Genomic DNA, 21,308 nt, shown 5'->3' on the forward strand with positions numbered 1-21,308 from the left:
CATCTCCCCATGTCTTTGCTGCCTTCCCATTAAATCCAAGGATGGGGATTTCTCAGCTTGCTGGAAAAGTGCTTCTGGTGCTTAACTACTCAGACTTGTTCAGAGGACCCGAGTTGCCCCTGAATTAAGCATGTATTTTCTCCAAACCTCAGGTGTGCTGGAGTGCCCAGGCGTTTCCTCTCCTCCTGGAGGACTGTAGTGGAAATGCTAAGTCACAGCTTGAAGCAGTAATTGGGCACCTGGTGGGAAAGCAAGGCCAACTCAGGGTAGCTCAGGTGTATGCAATGCACCCCTTCCTAGACCTCATTTAAAGGCTGGCAGTGGAGACAAAGGTAACTTGCTGGTGACCCCTGCCTACCTGAGGCCTTCTAAGGGTAAGTAGGTTGTTTCTATTGTTTATCTACAGACTTTGCTGCTTTGCTGCTGTTGCTGTGCTTTCCATCGTGTTACAGCCTTAGGAGGGTCTAGGCGTTGCAGTCTTCTTCCCCTCCTGTACGTCTGAGTGGCTGTGGTAGTTTTGGTAGCAAATACTGATGATTGTGCAGCCTGTTGACTTCAGAGATGAACTTGGTTCAGGGAATGAGGATCTCAGCCCATCCCTGTGCTCCCTGCAGGAACGCGGAGTTGTCCAGGGGGAAGGGCAATAGCACCAGAATGACTAATGCTGCTAAGGGAGGGACTGGGCTTGGAGAAGTTCAGACTCTAGTTAGGCTGTTGGAACTCACAAGCTGTGCTTCAAAGAACATCGCTGTGCTGCAGGAGCAAGCAGTGAGACGGGTGTCTGAGAGACGTGGGCTGTCATGCATGGCAGAGATGGCACCTTCCCATGGAGCAGCTCGCAGGCAGTGTGCTGACGGCCGTCTGCTCGCAGTGACACAGAGTCGTTCTTGCTGCAGGGAGCTTGGGTTCTTCTGGGCTCAGTTCTTGGGGCAGCCTGTGTTGGTAGAACAGGTTTTGTTTCACCTTCTAAGCTTAAACAGATTTGACGCAATGAATTTATTAAGATAAGAGAGGCTACACTGGCAAACAGTTTGTCATAGCTGAGGCCTGTTTTCAATCAAGACAACATGTCTGCCTGCCTCGTGGGGTCAGCTTGGAAACGAGGTGGGCTACTGGGAATAACTGGGTGAGGCTCTGTGGGGGCCGAGCAGCTGTGGGCCGCACACTGGGTGGGATCAGCACTGGGTCATTCTTTTTGCTTGTTTTTTTCCTTTTTTTTTGGTCATGGTTAGCTTTGTGAGCTTGCATGTCTGCAGGGCACTCAAGGACACTAAAGAGAGCCTTGGAAGAGGATCAGGGCCATGTAGAGAGCTAGTCTGGATCTTAAGGGTCTGGCTGCTCAGTTCCCAAAATAAGCTTAGAGAAAAGATTGTGAGAGCTTTCTTCTCCCTCCTCCTGTTGCCGGCAGAGCAAACTTGAGGGGAAAGAGTGGGACTGGAGAATGCCATCTGCTCCAGGCCTGCTCCCTCCTGACGGCGGCTCCTGGGTGGTTTTCTGGCCAATGGTCCCAGCAGGGCTGCTTGCTGCCTGCTCTCTTGCTGGTATGGCAAGGCACAAGGCTGTGCTTTGGCACAGTGCATGAACAGGAGGGAGGTGAAGGAGAGCTGTGGTGGGGTCAGATGTATCAGTTTGTGGGCTCAGGGCGGTATTTTTAGTTTGGCTTTTGTTTTTGAAGAAAGCCAGGGGAATGTGGTGGAGCTTTCCTATGGAAGAAACAGTGCTGGTCTGTGTTGTGCTGCGGTGTCATTAAAACCCTGGCAGGAAAACATCCTTCCCTCCTTATTCTTTTATCCTATTGCTTCTCTGCTACCCAGGGTCATCCCAATACCATTCGTGCGAGACTGTGGCAGTGATGAATTGTGTGAGGCTGTGCAGAGACCTGCTCTAGAGGGAAGGCAAGTAAATGCGTTAGCTACCATTCCTTGAGATATGCTTTCAGAGATGAAGGCTGATCTTTCATATGAAGGCTAAGATGACATTATATCTCTCCCTTCTGCTCGGAAGGTTTTATTCTAACACATTCTTGGCACAGCATCTCAAGAACCACCAATACTTCTATGAATTTTATTAAGCTTGCTTCCATAATGGGAGACAGCAATCTGCTCCCTCCAACTTATTCCACCCTATTCCTCCTTGGGTGTAAAACTGAACTATAACCAAGAGTTTAAAACAAGCTTGTTGGAGGCAAGTTCAGTCTCCCATTGAGGAGCTGGGAATGTCCAGGATGCTTTTTCTGCTGAGTTGTCTCTCATTGGGCCCAGTATGTTCGTGGACATGGATGTTTGTGGACATAGGATGAATCCTAGAGAGGATTCATCATGAGATGCTCAGGGCATCGTGAGACCTAAGCGCTGGCTGGGGAAATAGGCACAGAGCCTCCAGCTTCCTTTGGGTTTGATTTTGGGTTGGATATTGGGAAGAATTTCTCCTCAGAAAGAACAGTTGGGCATTGGCACAGGCTGCCCAGGGAGTGGTGGAGTCGCCATCCCTGGAGGTGTTCAAGGACCATTGAGATGTGGCACTGAGGGATGTGACGGTGGGCTGACAGTTGGACTAGATGTTCTTAGAGGTCTTTTCCAAACTTAATGACTCTGTGAGTCTATCACCTTCCCAGCAGCAAGAGCACCCAAATGCTCCAAACCTGGATTCAGTATCTCTCAGATCTTCCTGCCTTTCCCTTCTTGCTCTCCAGAGGGATGGTGATAGCAAATGATGCCCTCAAACACGCTCCATTCAGAAAACATAACTTTATTATTAGTTGCAATATACATTGTATTCCTTTAAGAATCCTAAACTTGTATATGGTTTCCCACTGAAAATACAAGTGTATGTATATATGCTTTTATATATGTATATATATATATATAAATTTTATTGAACTGGGACACAACAAAACGAGAGAGACAATTTACTTGAAAAAATAAGTGTGATCTTCAAGGGTCTATGCTGGCAGTGTGCTAAGGTAAGTGGTACAAAAAGGACAGGCTAAATGGAAAATGTGGTGGGCAGAGGGGAATGGTCTCCCAGTGCTACAGGTGGTGGCACGGGTGGCAGCTGCACATTGCTATTGCTTGGTCACGGGTGCCACCTCTTCTCCAAGGCAGGCTGGTCTCTGCACAGCAACATTCGTAAGGCCAGCTGTGCTCCCTGCTCATGGTACCTGCTGCTGGGAAATAGCTTAATTACATTTCCCTTGGCAGCAGCTCTGCTCGTTGCTAATCTGGTCAGTGAAGGAAGGGTTCCTCCAGGGCACGGAGAAACTGAACTGGGTCAATATAAAGTAGCTTACGTGCAGGGTAAGGGAGCAGCAGGTACATATTTGCTTGCTAACCTGATTTTCAATCACAGCTTCCCTTGGGCAGCCAGTACCACTGGACAGAATTCCCCAGATGCACATAACTGCCTGCCTTTCCTTTCTTCCAGGCTGCAGATGTGTCATGGGCGAGACATGTTCTGCAAGGCACTGACCACAGACCCTGGGGCAGGCAGTGGGCTCTGACCCTCCTGCTCCCTGGCAAAGTGCTTGTCAGTTCGGGACATAAAGAACGGGGGCATCAATTTGTTCCTCCTGACTTCCTGGGGAAAAGTGCTTTCAAAAATCCCACCCTCGAGTCATCGTCTTGCTCTGACCTCTGTGCCATCTGTCACTGCTGCATCACACCCATGTGGCTCCTGCTCCTGGGGGGCCTTGTCCCCATCATGGTGTTGCCTGCTGTGGCTTTCCCAGCAGCATCTGGCACAGAGGGACCTTGTTTGGGAAAAATGAATTTGCAGCAAAGCAACAGTGCGAGAGTTGCTGCAGGTTTAGCAGGGGTGGGTGGGAGCACCTGATTGCACAGGAATGGTGTTTAAATCACAAGTTGGCAGTGCTGGGAGAACTCCAGCTGGTTCCTCCCCTTAAGGGCAGGAAAACGCAAGTGGAAAAATGTCTGCATTCACCTCTATAAGAGCTTTCCTGACTTGGACCCGTAGGGGCGATTGTAAGGATACAACCTGCACCCGTGCATCTTGCACGCCGGTGTGTTGATGGGTTCTGCCTGCTATTGCACTGAGGTCCCTTTCCTGGATCTCTCCAGAAGTGGCTCCAAGGGCAGGAGGGAGGGGTAAGACCCCCCATGGTGGGCAGGATCCAGCCCAGGGCAGGGGCACCAGACCCCCAATGAGGTTTGTCTCCATGGGAAAGGCCCCGCGTCCTCATTTACAGAAGCAGAGGAAGAGGGGCAAGTAGGAGGCAGGAGGTGGGCAGGAGCTTGGCCACAATCTGGGGTCACGCCGTGGGTCTCCTGCTGGAGCAGTGGACCATGAAGATGCCCGCTGCTAATCCCTACCCACCAGATGCTCTGTGCTTCTCTATAGGGGTTTTTTCAGGACATTTTCCAAGCGATGAAGGAAAACAACATGTTATGACTGTAAAGTTATGGTGAAAAGGCTGGATCCTGATAGGACAACATTATTCCTCGCCAAGAGAATGAACAATTAACCTTTTTTTAGCCTCTCCTCCCATTTCTTCCCCAGCTCCCAGCCACCTCTATATACATCATATATTATATTACTATATTCTCATATAACTCTGCTTTTTCAGTTTCAGTAGCGCAAATGATTAATTCCAAGAGGGAAAAAAAAGAACAAAGAGGAAAAAAAAAGAAACAAGGGAAAAAAGCAGCCCCTACAACTATTTACAGAATAGTTTATCTTGCAGAGGCAATGGGGTTTGGCATTGGGAATAGCCTGGTTTGCAAATGTGCTGCGTGGGCTTGAGTCTACACTCGTCCCCTCCTCTGCCAGGGCTGAGAAAGGACCAGGTGGTGGGGACAGGGAATCGAAACTGCAAAGTGGAAGATATTGGCTTCTTTAACATACCAAAAAATTATTGCAGTATAAATGCACCCCCGCCACCCCCGCAAAAGCAGAGAAGAGGAAGTGATGGAGGAAGCTCTGTGAGTGGGGGGAATCTCAGTAAAATTACCCGACCTGGAAGGCCTTGGGGGCCGTTCCCACAGCTGTCAGTGCTTCCTCACATTGTGGCAAGGGTCATCTATGCCAGTGAGTAACACCCACCCTGTGCCTCTCCCCCCAACCCTTACACTGTGCATGGCAAAATATCCCACGAGTCCCTCCACACCAGATCTTTTCCAGAGAGAATTCTACTACAGAAAGCTTCTATTCCCAGAAAACCCCAGTAAGAGTTGCAGAAAGGATTGCTCTTAGGTCTGGCTGGTTTCTCCAGCTGCTGAAACCTTCTGGCCAACCCATGTCAGTATTTCTGTGAAGACGGAGGCGGTGACCTCAGGCAGCTCTTTGTGCAGTGCATGGTAGGCTTCCTCGTACACCTGCAGACAGGGAGAGAGCAGGGATTAGCACTGAACAAACACCTTCACAGGCAGAGCAGCCTTCAGCCCCTCTTGGCAACACCCCTGCGTCCCATGCTTTGTCTGGTTTTTCTCCCAGGTGTGATTGGAGCAGAAGATCTTAGTGGTCTTTCCAACCCTAACAATTCTGCGTGTGTCAGGTTATCACATCTAAGGGCACACTCTGCTTCAAAAAGAAGTCTACCATAGTGTTCCAGCTTCTGTGCTGATGGACCCTGCTCTGCTCATCCCAAGCACCCTGCTGCCCAATGCCGCACATTCCTTCCTCCCTGAAGGGCTGGGAACCTGCTTGGTTTGCCAGGAACCAGCCCTGCTTCCCCCATTGTGACTCCTAAGTGGGCAGTGCTGAGGCCTCTGCTTGCGGGATAGCATCCTAAAAATGGAGAAAGCAAGCTGACCTTCAGCGTTTTGTCCTGGCTCTGCACCGTGTCCATCAGTAAATAGGAGCCTTTGATATCGCAGAGCTTGTCAGAAGAGCCATGCAGCACCAGGATGGGCAAAGTCAGCTTGGGCAGAGCTCGCTCGATTCTGGTAATGGCATTCATCAGCTGGATGACAAAGGAGACCTTCATGCCACCGTGGTAGACCAGGGGGTCAGATGTGTAGGACTCCATCTGGCAAGGAGAGAGGGGTGATTTCAGGTTAGCAATGTTTCATGCAGAAAGGACAGAGCAGGTGGTGTAGAGGCTCTTCCCTCGGCTCTCACGCTTGTTTCCTGCTCAATCAAGATTTCCTGCCATCAGAGTCAGGGCCAACATCTTCACTATGGCTGCCAGTGAATAATTGCCTGCCCATTTCTTCCTAACTAACTGCGAGGAAGAAATTCTGTACTCAGAAGGCAGTGAGGCAGTGGCACAGATGCCCAGAGCTGTGGGTGCCCCATCCCTGGAGGTGATTAAGGCCAGGCTGGATGGGGCCCATGGCAGCCTGAGCTGGTGAGGGGCAACCAGCCCACAGTTTGGAATGAGATGGTCTTTAAGGTCCCTTCCAACCTGAGCCATTCTATGACCTAGGCCTGCAAGCAGCTGACAAGTCTGCTGCACAGCACTCATACACCAATGTTCTCCTCTGGGTACAGAGGACACAAGGATGGGATTAGGGATTAGGCTAAAGAAAAAGTCAACAACTTGCTCAGCCATACTGTGAGAGGCTAAAAATACACCAGAGCTGGTGCAGAAAGTTGCTAGGAAGGAGTATTTGCTACAGCAGGCAAATCTACAGTAAATATTTGTATACTGTACATGGAGACGGCCCACACAGCCACTGCCATCTCAATATTTGCCAGAATGCTTTGATTACGGGTTGGTCTCTGGCACAGCCTTCAGTTTCTCCCAGCCCTGGCAGATGTTTATAGAAACAATGGTTATTTATAGGTTAGCCAAAATCGGCCTTCTTCTCTCCTTGCAGACACAGAGGTCTGTTCAAGTTCTTGCTTTGCTGGAAGGTGAGGTCACTGTGAGGTTATTGGGGAGGGAGGAGGACACAACTGGTGGGGCTTTCCCAACTGCAGGCATTCATTCATTCTCTAGAGATGCGGAGCTGATTTCCTTTCTCGGCACCTCAAATGCGTTGGGACACAAAGCACTGGAAATGGAGCTGGCAGGGAGGCACACGGTGCACAGAGGTCTTTCCCCACTGCCTTCTTGTTTCATTGAATCCCATCAGCAGTTTTGCATTTGTAGAATCATTAAGGTTGGAAAAGACCTCTAAGATCATCCAGTCCAACTGTCCACCTGCCATCATCAGCACTGCCCACTAAACCATTCCTATGTCCCTTGTTTTGAGCAAATCCATTGGGTTGCACAGGCTACTTGCTTCAGCTGAACCCACATCTGTTAGCAGTGCACTAAGGCAGCACAGCCTTGAGATGTTTTATTATTTATTATATGTTTAATTGAAGTACTTGAGGGAGAGGCAGAATTGGGAGGGGTGGGTGGGTGGACTGACAGAAGTTCTCTTCCCATGGAGTAAAATAACGTCGATGAATTCGTGTGCATTATGCATCCCCAGTGCCATGCATGCTAGGAGAATGACCTAATAGGTTTCTTTCTCTTGTTCTCTTCCTAAAGAACAGGGAATTTTTTTAGCTACTGAGCTGTCAACAAATGTTTTTGTATAGATGATGGAAGGGGGAAAAAATAATAACTTAATCCTAACCCAGATCCATCAGCAGTGAGTAGGAGGATCCTACTGCTGGTGAACGAACAAAATCCTTGTCAGAAAGTTAATGCTCAGAGCACGGTGTGAGTGCAAGGCAGAAGCTTTGTCCACAGCTTTAAGCTAATCAACAAAAAATAAATAATTAAAAAGGAAAAAAATAAAAGATTTAGGAGCTTGCTGTTGCAGTGAAGGTGATTTACTGGTCCTGTTTCATTTTGAGACTTTTATGGGTTATGCTGTTATGCAGCTTGGAAGCAGAAGCGGGGTTTTGAGGTTGCACCTTGCTCTCTTTTGTGTCTCTTGCATTTGATATTGCACACAGATCAAATGAGCATCTCCATGCCATCCTGCATCACAGTGCCTACACCCTGAGGACAGCCTGCTGGGAACACAGCCTCATCAGGAAATTCTTGGATGACATCCCAAAAACATTTCCAGAGAACGAAAAGTTGGCTGGGCAGAAGAATATGTTTAACATATAAATAATGGATGTTTCCAGCACATTGCAGGCTTTGAGGCCGTGCAACCCGAGTCCAAAGGGAGGGTGGAGTGTGTGCCAGAGGCAGCCAGAAGACGAGATGCTGGAGTGCCTTTGGTGAGTGCATTGCAGCCCACTGCTGCTATGCCAGAGGCAAGTTCATGCGCAGGTGGGCAGGCAGCAGAGCAGGGAGGAGTGGGAGTCTTCTCCTGAGGACCACTGCACTGTGAGCAGGCGTGCCAAAGCAGACCTGTTCTCATGTGTTGTGAAATGCTTTCCCTTCCTGCACGGAAAGGGAAAGGGCAGAGGAAAAACAACACACAGGAAGCTCTTGAGACTTGGAGCATCACACAGCAGTGGGAGCAGAGGCAAATATTTGGGTGGGAAAAAAAACACAGGATAGCATTTGTTGTAAATTGTTCCCATGGAATAAGAAAATATTTGGACAATATTGTGTGGTAAATTAAGGAAGTTCACTGACACTTTTCTAAATGTGTTATGACCGGGTTGTCTCCCATCAGTACTTTTCTCTTGTCATGCTCTGTAGTGCAGCAATTTCCAGCAGAAGATCCAGTTGTTGGAAGCAGGTGTGCTTAAAACTGCCTTCCTTAAAGAGCAGCTGGGACACACAGTGCCACATAATGACCTTGAGCCAGGCAGAGAGCTGCATGTTCCAGCCATGCTCACTGCTCCTGGACGGGGAGCACCTTTGAATTCCTGGGCCAGAACCATGGAAACCTGGTGGCTCTTCAATAGGGCAAGAGGGTACAGCCTCAAGTTGTGCCAGGAAATATTCAGGTTGAGTATTAGGAAGAATTTATTCTCCAAAAAGGTGGTAATGCACTGGCATAGGCTGCCCAGGGAGTGGTGAAGTCACTTTGCCCGAGGTGTTCCAGAACCATGGAGATGTGGCACTGAGGGATGTGGTTGGAGGGCAGTAGTGGTGGTAGTTGGACTACGTGGTCACAGAGGACTTTTCCAACCTTCACGATTGTGTGATTCTATTCCATAAGACTCCTTTTCTTTGCAGTTTCCTAACGGGTGAGTCAAAGGGAGGAATGTGCTGAAGCTGATGCGTTGCGTCAGCTGACATCGTCTTTGCTCCTGATCCTTTCAGCTTCAATTCTAGCACTGCATGAACAGCAGGAGAAGTGACAGCATTTGTCAATGGAACAACCTGCTATGGCATTGAGCTCCCCTGCTTTTGAGACGTCCTTGGGTACTGTGTTCTCCATTCAAACTTTCTGAAATACACCAAGTTCTGGGTCACTCCCTCTCTGGACCAAGCAACTTCACTCACCTGTAGACCAAGCTTCCCTGCTTGCTCTCCTCCCTCCACACCAAGAAGGAAAAAGAACTGTCATGTATTGTGGCAGCAGTTGCAAGGACACCTGGCTGTGCCAATGGTGGCATGAATGGGAAGCAATGGTTATTGCTAGGAGGTGGTATGAATGGGAGAAGAGTCTCAAGCTGTGGTGACACTGAGAGAAGTTGATCCTGGAACCACTCCATTCACCTTGGCAGTGGAGCTGGAATTAGGTCGTTACAATGGCTGCTTCAATTGCAGCTCACTTCAGTATTATTCCCAGGCACAGAAAGAATACATGATTTGTTCAGAAAGGCTGTGACAGAGCCAGACTGCAATCCAGGAGACCTTGTAGCAAGGTCTTTGGGGCAAGCACGCTTTTTTCATCTGTCTGAATGCATTCAGCACAATGCCATTCTGGTGTGTAAGCAGGAATACCAACCTCTTGCACTGGAGTTTTGCACAGCAAAGAGCAGGTTTGGAAATGCAGCCTTCAGTAACATTTGCAACCTGCATGAGCTGGTTGTGAGGAGAGGTGGTGGTACAGAAGGGACACCCAGAGCAGTCATGGGTGCAGAAGGTATGCAGGGACCAAGGGCTGCTTTCCCATGGTGAGCCACATATTCTGCTCTGTGCAAAAGGGCATGGATCTAGCCCTAGAGATTTAGAAAAATGCCTTTTTTTTTTTTTTTTAAATTATTTTTAACAGAAAAGAGAGGACTACAAAAGGGTACTGAGCATGCAGTAACTTTAAGTGGCATTAAGGTTCTCACCTCCTTCTTGTTCCGGGAAATTGCATTTGGATCTATTGATCCCAGTGACAAGTTTGGAAGCACGAGGTTGAGTACTTTTGCTGCAAAAACCTGTGGGAGAGGAAAGCAAGTAGTTAAGGAGCTGGTCAGGGCAAGAGAGATATAGAGGACCTAATCCTGAGCTGGTGGGAATCAGCACTGAAGTTAAACAGTTGAGGAATGTCAGCTGACACAGTAGAGAGATCTGTCCTATATTTAAAACATTTCTCTTGAAGTGAGTGTTTAAACTGCTCCTGGGACTGGGGGGGTGTGCAGGTCTGACATGTGTCAGCTCTCCGTCCACCACACTGCAGCTTCATCACCCCTTCCTTTTTTCTCACTCTCAAAGAGGCATCAGTGAGGCACCTTGATAAGAAAAAGCTGTTTCCATTCCCCATGGAGCTGTTTTTTTCTGGTTCTCACTGCCCTGCCCTGCTGCCCCAGCTCTGATTTCGGACTGCAGTGCACACTCCATGCCATTTACAAGAGTTGTCTAGGCTGCACTCCTTCTGATAGGCAGATCCTCAGGGGAACCTGCAAATAAACACCAACAAAATGTGCATGCGTTGGCAAAGGAATCTATTGCTCACTTGTCTCCTGGGAAGGAAACACAAAAGCATTCAGCAGCCCAGGCCTGAAACTGCTGGCAGATGAAAGGGTAGCATCTTTCATTTGAATAGCACTACAAGTACGTCGGTACCACGCTTCTGCTCTGATCTTTGGTATCTGTCTTTAATTAAGTGATCAGCACTTGAGAAAATTGTGCCATTAGTGTATGCTGGTCTATGTTACAGCCCCTCTGTGCCCTCAGCCAGTACCTGCAGGTGAGCTGTCACCTATGTTCCCTGTTTCTGCTTAGATTTAATCACTACTGAAGCGCTCTGACATTTCAGATCGCAGATGATACATGGCAGAGTAATTATGATATTAGAGGAATAACACAGGGTTGCAGTCAAAGTCATCCAACGTGACAAGCTGTAAAGACTCACAGCAGATCTGAGCACCTGTGCTTTGGGCTGGATATGACTATAACAGGTTTATGGGAACTGTTAGGTCAGGGCTTGAACCAGTGATTGAGCACCTGGTGAAGGAGTGTAGCCAGCCCTGGGAGCACAGGTGGAAGCAATTGATCTGGGTGATTGAAAGGGGTGGACTGTGGGTACACTGCTTCCTAACCTCATTTAAAGGCTGGCAGCCATAAGGGAAGCTCCTCTACTTGGGGATTATCTCCCTGGAAGTGTTTAGTGTGCCCTGATCTTGGAAAGGGGTAAGTGGTTTCTTTATTATTGAATTGTGACCTCTGTTTTTCTTGTGTTTGGAGTATCTTTATCTGCTGCTGCCTGTTCTTACGCAGACATCGTCATTCCCTAAAATCATTAAGGTGGAAAAGACTGTGAAGATCATCAATTCATCCCCACCGTGCCCTCTAAACCATGTTAAAATGGCACTGTGTGAATAAAAGTAACTCTACTGAGCTGACCCACTAAAAATACATCCACCCAGGTGCCAGTACAATGAGCAAGAATGAGGTTTTCTCTTGTGTTAATGTGATGTGATGATTTGAGGAATTCATCTGAATGAATTCTAGGCAAGGACTTTGTGCTGACAATGCTGCAGCATTTTGCTTCTCTAAGCCACTTATGGTGACCCAGATATACATAAAGTAACTGCAGATCCTTGGCTAAGATATTTAATTTGGAAATGTAATTATTGTAGGTTTTCTTTGCAGTCTATGGAGGCGAAGAGAAGCAACCTCAGAACCTGAGATCTGAATACTGGTTTGGATGTTCATGCCTCTGAACATTACTGTGTCAACATTAGGCAATTAGGCTGCCCTAAAATTGGAGCCTGAGTTAAGTGCTAGGGTGAGTTCCTGTGCCTAATGATTGCTAAGTGAGGAGGAAAGCCTTGGCATGAGAGATTAGCGGTTGCTCTCTCAAGATCTGTTTAGAATATCAGTTGCAAAATCCACATGTTGTTATTAAGACCATAGATAATTAGGCCTACAACTCATAAAACAGGGAGAAAGGCTTTCTTCTAAATTCAGCTTTAGGGTACAGTAAGTTGATGTACTCTCACATTATAGAAGTAATATGTTTGATGGTGATGAGCTGCACACTTGTCAGATCCAGTGTGACCATTTCTCTGTTCTGATGATACGTGCTTATCTCCACAGCCCACAGATGATCTCTGTGACATGCTTTGGAAAATTCCTGGATCTTCTGCACGTATCTGGAGTTCTGCCAAACTGCTATAGAAATACAGCTGGATCTGGTCCCAAGCACTTCTAGCCCAGGTGAGTGGTGTCAGTGCAGTTGTTTCTGATGTTCAGCTGTGTAAGGGAAGCCCCAGGCTCTGTAGATAGCATGTCAGATGTGCCCATGTATTTCCTGTGTGTGCAGGAACTCCTATTTACACACAGGCAGAACCTTTTGGTATAAAAGTCTCATTGGGAAAGGACTCTGACTTCTGGATGGTCTTCAGATCTGCAGGCGGTACACCATCCATATTTGGATTCATTGAATCATTAAGGTTGGAAAAGATCACAGAATCACAAGGTTGGAAACGACCTGCAAGATCATCTAGTCCAACCACCCTCCCATTCCTATTAGTACCACAAGCTACTAAGCCATAAGCCATCTCTAAGATCACAAAGTCCAACTGTCAACCCATCCCCACCGTGCCATGTCCCTCAGTGCCACATCTCCACAGTTCTCAAACATCTCCAGGCACAGTGACTCCAGTGCTCCCAGCATGCCAGTGCATCACTGCTCTTTCTAAGGAGAAACTGTTCCTAATATCCAACCCGAACCTCCCCTGGCACAACTTAAGGCTGTTATCTCTTGTCCTGTGAGTCAAGGTCACATCAAGTGGAGAACTCAAGTTTTATGTTACAATCAAAGAGACAAAAGGTTCCCCTGAGCTTTTAATGATTATGAGCAATGTAATGCAACCTGTGACATGCTGGACTTTAATTAAAAGCCATGCTATTGAAGGGCTGGCTGTGTTTGATATATGAAGGTTTTTGTCCCTGTTGGTTCGAAGTGGCAACTGTTGGTTCTTGAGATAACTGCTCCCAAATGACCAAGAGTGCAATGCTGGGAATATTGGCTGGGCTGAGGGTGATGCTTTAAAGCATCAGCTGTTTGAGCTGCTCAGTGCAGGTGTGTGAAATCCTAACACTGTTCAGATCTCACATCTCTCTGTGAGAATCATCTTGGGATAAGATTGAAATGGAGTGCTGAATGTTGCCTCTTGACTGGAAGTGCAACTCAAAGCTCAGTTCATGGGTTTTGCATTGGTTTAACTGCATGGATGCTTTGTGGTGTAGACATGTTTCTTCTGAACAAAATAATCTCTGTCCCCACGCACCTCTATGCGCTTACTTCTCTCTCAAGATCTCTTCTTGACCAACTGCTTGAGTGAATGCTTTTTAGTTCAGCTCACCAACAAGTGAGCTGGATTGTCAAATAGGTGAGCTGCATATGCTAGCCAGGCTGGTTTTGCTGAGCAGAAAAATCTCTGGAAGAAACACTGATAAACTATTGGTATCAGGCTGAGAGCAATGGGTACAGGGATGTCAGGGACATGGGATATCAGGAAAATGAGATGGTATGTGATCAAGGATATGCCAGGTATTATGCTTTCATACCTCAGCAGGAGGCCAAATGGAAAACTCAAAGCTAAGAGCCATTCTTGTGTACTGATTCTGTAAGGCACATGCTGGGGGTAGGGATTATTTCCTATGAGATTGTGCAGCCCACTCTATTTCACAGCATTCAGCAGCAGAAATTCAGCAGGACAGGCTTTCTTATTCTCATGAGCACATGTGATTTCTGTCCCTTTGCATCCTTTGAAATTCAGAAGGCTCAGAGCCAAGTTTGGTCCAGAGAGAGCAGCAGGATCTTGCTCTCAAGTAGGTAGGTGTTCCTACTGGGAGTCACAGGGCACTGGATGAATTGTGTCACTGCTCTGAGCTACTTGTGTAGCCAAGGTAAATTCCTGCTCAGCAGGAAACTGCCCCAGCAATGGGCTGAATGCAGTGGACCTTGGGAAATGGCTCATGGCCTGGAAGTCACACCGGTTCCAGGGGAAAACCAAAGCCTTTGTGCCTCGGAGGCACTGGCACCAATGCTGGGTCCTTTGTCTCTGAGAAGGGAAAAGCACACAAGTGTTTCCAGCTCAACTTTTTGGGAAGTGGCAGCTTTTGCAGGAATATTCTGCTTGTTTTCACTCCTTTCTCTTGCAAATATCTTTCCAACTCCAGGAATGACTTCAAATATATTTGACAGAGCAGAAATATTTCAGAAATAATTACATTTTTACCAGTTTTAAGAAGCAGCAATAGATCTGAGGGAGAAGGGAACGTGCTGTGAACTTTTGTTATTGTGCTCAAGATGCTCCCTAGGAACGTGACCCCATAAACAACTTTGCAACGCTTCAGTTGGAGATTAGGAACTGAACTGAAGTTTATCTACTATCTGCTACTGACCTGCAAGAAACCACACTGCAATAATACTGGTTTCCATAGAGCTGGTTAGTCCCTATCTCAGAAAGGATTTAGCGTCTAACAAACTGAATAGAAAGCTTTTCTTCCTCTTAGAGCTGTATTTTCCACCTGTGGGGAGTCACTCATGAGGAAAACACTGACTGGCATCCAGGTGGTGCAGCTCTCAGCAGGCTTTGGCATTTGAAGACTGAAGGTCTCAACACGTTTCCTTCTATGGAAAAACGAGATGATTAAAAGCCACCCTTGGGGCTTGTATTCTTCTTTTGTGGGGTCAGTTGGTGGGTTAGGTGCAGTAAAAGGTGTGACAGGATTATGCTGAAAGCTGAGGCAAGATGTTTCCTTTTTCTCAGGGAAAAAAAAAAAATGAGAAATAGTTCAGAAGTAGATTAAAATGAGAAGCTAGCCCTAGAAGGAGACTAAGGAGAGGTTAAAGGGACAAGGTCTGTGGGAATGAGTTGTTCTCTCATTACTTCTGTCTTAGCTGGTCCTTCCCTTTGCTTACAGTTTCTTTTTAGAGTTGTTTATTCTTTCAAGCATCCAGAAAGGAGGGGAGAGCTGAGGGTTGTCTGCCTCCCTGGGGAAGGGCAGAGCAGGCAGTGCAAACAGGGGTCAGACATAACCCAGGATAGGGAAGGTGGACTGGAGGAGGTAAAGCCTAAATGCTAACAGAAGGAGATGCTGCACAAGGACCAGCAATGGTACCAAGCCAAGATGCTGCTGTTGATGCTCTAGCTGGAAGCCATTCAGGCTCATGGATTCCTGGGACTGAAGAGTTTTGTTTGGAAATCAATCATCCCCCAAATGTCAAAAATAACCCCAGCCTGACACTGCCAGCAGCCTGTGTTGAACTGTACCAGACTTTGTATGAGTCAGGGAGAAAACTGAGAGGAAGGGGAAGGCCAGTGCTGCGTGGGTTGCTGCGGGGCGTGTGATGATGGCACAGTCTGCTGCCACCTCCTGTAGTGCATTGCTCTCTGGCTTCCATTTAAATAAGATTTTCTGGATGAGTTCAGGATTTGCTTCCCCTCCAAACAGTGGGTACAGCTGTGAGAGAGGCACTCCAAAGCAATGTACTGACTGGCATTCAGGTGGTATCTATCTCAGTGGGTTTGGTGTTATCATAACTTCACTTGAGTCGGAAGGGCCCCTTAAAAGCCATCAGTCCAAACCCCTTTCAATGAACAGGGACACCCACAGCTCCCTCAGATGCTCAGAGCCCATCCAGCCTGACCTTGGCTGTGTCCAGGGATGGGGCACCGCCACCTCTCTGGGCAGCCTGTGCCAGTGCCCTTACTGTAAAAAAAATAAAAATAAAAACCCTACCCTATATCCAGTCTAAATCTCCCCAGTTTTAGTTTGTTAACCATTTTCCCTTGTCCTGATGGGAGGAGGCCGGAAGTCTCCGTGGAAGGAAACCTGTTGAGGAGATGACTGGGTGCACTGGGGATTGGCTCTTACCTTGATGGGGGTGGCAACTTCTGGGCTAGCAACCACCAGAGGAGAGATTAGCAGCATGCCTGAAAAGTCACTGGGTCTCTCGCTGGCTGTCAGGATGGAGATGGCTCCCCCCTGCAATGCAAAGTAACACGGCTTAATGCAGATCACAACATCTCACTTATGTAGTAATCCTGTTACTGGAAGGATTTAGTTCAAAAAAGCAAACAATTTCTGCCGAACTACCCAGCATGCAGAAATCCTCACTCATTACTGGGAGTTAAATAATCTTGTCCACCACCAGCCCATCCTAACTCCATGCACCCTGCACATCACTTTGAGCCAAGTGTGGCCAGGCTCAGCCTGAGGACAAGAGGGCTGGGGGGATGCAGGCGCTTGGCTGGCTTGCTGGGGGAAGTTTGCAGAGGATTAGTTGCCAGGGGAAATCTTTGGTGACCTTCCGCGCTGCCAGAGAAGCAAGGGCTCGTTAAATGGAGCAGCAGTGAGAAGCATCTGAAAGACCTGGCTGGGAAATTAGCTCCTTGTTACAGCGGCTTTGGAGCGCGGCGAGCACTTCAGAGCATGCCATGCGTTCTTATGCAAGAACAATCGTTTATCTGAGCATGGGCTGAATCCCAAAGCACTTATTCATTTTTCTCTCCTCCGGGAAGGCAGGGGGAGAAGATCAGTGACATCAATGGGAATATTGCTCGCTTGAATAAAGGGATTTGGCCCGTGCTGTCAGAACCAGACTTCAGATCTGTTCACCAAATCATTGCCTTTGTTTTGGCGGCCCTAATCCTTGGTACGCTTCCCTGTGAGGTTGTTTAACAGAATGAGGCTATGCAGTGCTTTCGTGCTTCATCCCCTGGCTGCTCACAAAGCTCCGGAGGGCTTGCTCTCCTGGTTACTGGGTAAAAGGAGAAGCCCGATGCTGCAGGGGGGTGGTAGGATTTATTGAGTTTTCAGTATGATTGAACCGTCCTACTAAAAGACAGGTCAATTTTTGCAAATGGGCACTAATTAGGGCCATGGTCCAGGTAGAGAAGTTAAGGACTAGCTATACAGGAGGCAGATCTTGTACAGTTAGGCATGGTGACAAATTGACTGTACCCTGCAAGGAGGGGTGGGGATGATGCTTACCATGGAGTGCCCCAGGATGAGGATGGGCAGCCCTGGATGATCCTTTTTCATGAGATCAATGTGCTGCAAGCTGTCTCTGATGAAGACGTGGAAATCTGAGACAACCATCCGATCCCCCTCGCTCTGCCCATGGCCAACTGCAGGGGAAAAAGGAAAACATGCATCTGAGTGATCTGAAGCAGTGGTTGCAGTCAAGAAAAGCTTTATTAAAACGTGCCTGCTGGGCTATTACTGTCCTTCTCCCAGTCTTTTAGAGGTTGTGGAGCATCCTCCTTGGAAATCTTCAAAGGCTGCCTGGATGTGGACCCGGGCATCCAACTCTGGGACTCCCTGAGGTTGGAGCACATGGACCCAGAGGTCCCTGACAACCTCAGCCAATTGCTGTAGAGCAAGAACTGCTGTGTGAGCATTGCCAAGAAATGGAAGAAAACTCTGAACACTAGATACAGTCACTGTAAACTTAACAGACCCTGGATATGGACTGTTCCAGTGCGCGGGTGTGCATGAGCTTTGCAGAGTCCTCAGTGCTGCTCTGCAGCAGGAGGTGAGCTGGAAGCCTTCCCACTCTGAACTGAGAAGCATTCAGCAGAGGCCAGGGCCTCCAAGGGGAGGCAGCAGCCTGTAGTGGGGATACATCAGGTGGCACGCTCCTTCTAAACAAGTGCTCATGCAAACTGTGCTGCACCTGTGTGCTGCTAGCTTGTTCTGTGTCTGGGAATTATCTCATCTAATCAAAGGGAAAGGAATGACAAAAGTGGGAGATGAAGAGTTGCCATGGAAACAGTGGTATCCCTGGCAGAGGTGGACACAGCAGATCCACAAGCACAATTCCAGGCAGTTCTGAACTCACAAAGGCTTGAAATTAGTCATAGAATCACCAAGATTGGAAAAGACCTTCAAGATTGTCTAGTCCAACTGTCCTCCTACCACCAGTGTTTCCCCACTAAACCGCATCTCTTATAGAATCATGGAATCCACCTTGGGGAAGCACTTTGCACGTGTACTGCACCAAACATTAGATAGGTAGACTATCAGGGATAGGATTCTTCCTTAAAAGCAGTTCTTTGTTTCTATTCCATGTGCATTGTTAAGGAAAACTGGGAAGGGGGAAATACTGTGCAAACCACTTCCATATTGATGGAGTGTAGGGAGTGCCAAACAGCATCCCTTCCTGTGTGCCTCCCTGGGGCTTCTCTGGTGGGACCAGACTGCAGGCAGAGATTCAAAGGCACAAAGGGCAATGGCTTGTCAAAGCCCAGCATCTAAGAAAGTCAGATTTGCTTATTTCCTTGCTTCTGAGTGGTCTCCATGGGTCTCAAGGCAGTGAGTACGGCAATCAGACATGATGTCTGCCTGACTAACTCAGAGATGTCATCCTGGTCTATCACAAATAATATATTGTTGGTGCTGCTTTCTATGCACACGCTGCAGTTTCTGCCAAAGTATGACACTGTAAGCATCCCCTGTGGATCAGTGATCAGAAACAAATCAAAGAGCCAATTAAAGTAAGAACTGAAATGGTCTACAGAAGTGAAGCCATGTGTGGGGCTAGTGGATTTATTTACCTTTTTCTCAACATCTATATACTTTCAGTCATCTCGCTCTATGGAGCTCAAATTTGTCTTCTGCTTAATATTTGACCTGCAGATTTAACATGCTGATAGGAGTTGAGCAGTCCAGAGAGAGAGGAACCTGTTCTCTTAGCAGAGCTCTGCACTTCCACTTCTTTTTTCTCTGGTGCACTTGCTTCTTGTATCTCTTTCTGTGCAGTCTGTGCAAGACAGCTGAGCAAGCAGAAATAGCAATATCCCCGTGACCCAGGTCTGTATATCGGCTGTGAGTCTGTCTGGGGGCTGTGAGGCTTTGCCCTATTTTTGGGTAGAGAGAGGCAGGTCTGGAAGGCCTCCCTGGTTCTTGGTCCTACTACAAAACAACGATACTGCCCATAACAGAGAGGTACCTATGTATTTCTTGGCTCAGGAAGCCAGGAAATGCCTGTGCAACAGCACACCACTGGATTTCTCCAGGTTTGTGGTAATTTTATGGATTACTTAATGAATCTGTGCTTTTAGCTACTAAGCTACCATCCCCCCCTCATGGAACACAGCAGCACTTGGAGAGTAGTTTGTCTGCATGTGTGGTATAAGAAGATCATGCAAATCTTTGCACCAGTACTGCCAGATGGCATATTTCCTCTCCATGAAACCAAACTTCTTCCACCAGAGAATGAGTTCATTGGAAGTTTGAATCTCCCAGCTGAGAAAGCTTTAGGGAAAGGAGTTAAGATCTCTTCTGTTAAATGAAAGCCATATGCACAATTGAACATTGGCAAAGTCATGGGTATTGACCTGTTTTTCTCTGATCTTGTGATCTGGAGCTATTAAGAGTGAAAGATCAGGTTCATCCTTGATGTGAAGCTATCTGCTTTGAGTTTTGCTTGGAAAAAAACTGATGTAGCAGTCCCACAGCATCTGTGGCAGGATACTTGGTGCAAGAGGAGAGGACTGGCCTGGGCACAGGAACCAACCAGGGCTGTCCAAGCCCATGTGAGACAACAGCCATAAGTCACAGCCCCATGAGTTCCCATCGCATCTCTCCTCTTGGGGCCACTGGTTTCAACAGCATAATGCCTTTGCCATGGAACTTCTTGACACACACATCTATAATGAGCTGTGATTGCCCATGCACATCTTTACGGCACACGGCTTTCATCATCTGTTAGCTCTCACAGCTATCTGGCTTCATCACCATCTTGTGTGCTTCATATGCATGTAGTGGCTCAGTTATCAACCATTTCAGGTTCTAGGTATTATGATGTGAGCATCCTTTACTAGATGCAAGGCTTTAAAACGAGAATGTACAACTTTTCTCTTCCAATTGCCATCTAGGATTAAAATGCCTGAGTCTCCATTTGCAACTGAACGCGTTGCTGTTAAATAATGGACATTGGTGAAACAAAGCCTGAATAAAGGCTGCAGAGATCTGGCCCAATATGCACACATTATTTTCTGCATGAGTTTGTTCAGACTGCAGCTCTACCACTGTAGGGGCGTGAACAGTGACTTGTGATCAGTCAACCCCATCTGAAAGCATGACCTCAGAGCATGATTCCTCCTATGGCTATCGATCCTCCAACGTTGCTCACCTCTCTGGGTGGAAGAATGCTGACTGCCTGAGCAGGAACATAAAGCCTCAGTTCAGTGATGGAATACTTAATGGTGTGAGGGCTCTGGAGACTGAATTATCACTGCAAAGGTATCGCTCTGCCTGCATAAAGGAACCTTTATCAGTCTGGATAAGCTCAGCGGCACTGCTCACCTTAAAGAGAGCTGTATCCTCATCTGTGTTGAAAACATGGGGGAAACTGCTGAACAGCTCCGGTGCTGAGAAAAACGGGGAAGAACAAACAAGAAGGAGCTTTGACAACTTTTGTCTTAGTGTCACACTGCCTTCCCTCTGGAGAAGGAAGGAGCTTCAAACCCTCAGCAAATCATTCTGAGCCATGATAAGAAAATCCCTCCAGGCTCTCTACTCCATCACACCTGAGCAGAATCTTGTTCTCTGGCTTTTATACAAGCCCCAGGCCATATGTGTTTCTTTCTCCTTCTATCACTAGACCCTCCCAGCAAAGGCTCTGCCCGATCCTGTGTGCTCAGGTGTGCTGTGAGCCATCCCTCAAAGCTCCAGCTGGGACACTTTGCCACTGAAGATAAGGTGACATGGAAGTGCAGGGTAAAATGCTGACTTCAGCTATGCTGCTGTATATTTTCTGATGTCAGTGGTGTTCCTTAAAGCTCATAGTTATGGGAGAACAGAAATTATGGTCTGTTGTTTTTTCAGCCTTTACTCACTATTTATCGTGAGAAAGCCATAAAACGTAGAGAGAGGACATGAGAGAGCTGCCTGGGGAGCAGTAACTCTCCAAGCAGAGTCTGGATCTTGACTATTCATATATTTGGAGGCTTCCTGCTTTGGGATAATGGAGATGGTTTGGTTCCATTTTTGTTACAGTAAGCATACCACCACAGCATTGGTGATATGAAATGCTGTCTCCAGCCAATTGATGGTAGAAATAATCAACAGAACCACAGGGCTTGACTCCTGGCTTAGGATCCAT

At 47.5% G+C, this 21,308-nt stretch overlaps 1 protein-coding gene across 6 annotated transcripts in view; it reads right to left on the minus strand.

Moving 5' to 3' along the window:
- Positions 1 to 2,732: 2,732 nt before the first annotated feature.
- The window catches only part of MGLL (monoglyceride lipase), an 89,338-nt gene continuing 70,762 nt past the window's right edge, over positions 2,733 to 21,308 (minus strand). For all 6 annotated transcript variants that reach the window (XM_042823220.1, XM_042823221.1, XM_042823222.1 and 3 more), the window contains 5 exons: positions 17,192 to 17,328; positions 16,073 to 16,183; positions 10,087 to 10,176; positions 5,768 to 5,983; positions 2,733 to 5,330 (listed from right to left, as the gene is read on the minus strand). In XM_042823220.1, coding sequence (XP_042679154.1) covers positions 5,205 to 5,330; positions 5,768 to 5,983; positions 10,087 to 10,176; positions 16,073 to 16,183; positions 17,192 to 17,328 — 680 coding nt within the window. In that variant the 3' untranslated portion in view covers positions 2,733 to 5,204. The remainder of the gene's footprint in view (positions 5,331 to 5,767; positions 5,984 to 10,086; positions 10,177 to 16,072; positions 16,184 to 17,191; positions 17,329 to 21,308) is intronic.

Source organism: Centrocercus urophasianus, unplaced genomic scaffold (genome assembly GCF_019232065.1).
Source record: "Centrocercus urophasianus isolate 14NV4802_14NV808 unplaced genomic scaffold, USGS_Curo_1.0 seq_22, whole genome shotgun sequence".
Taxonomy (NCBI): domain Eukaryota; kingdom Metazoa; phylum Chordata; class Aves; order Galliformes; family Phasianidae; genus Centrocercus; species Centrocercus urophasianus.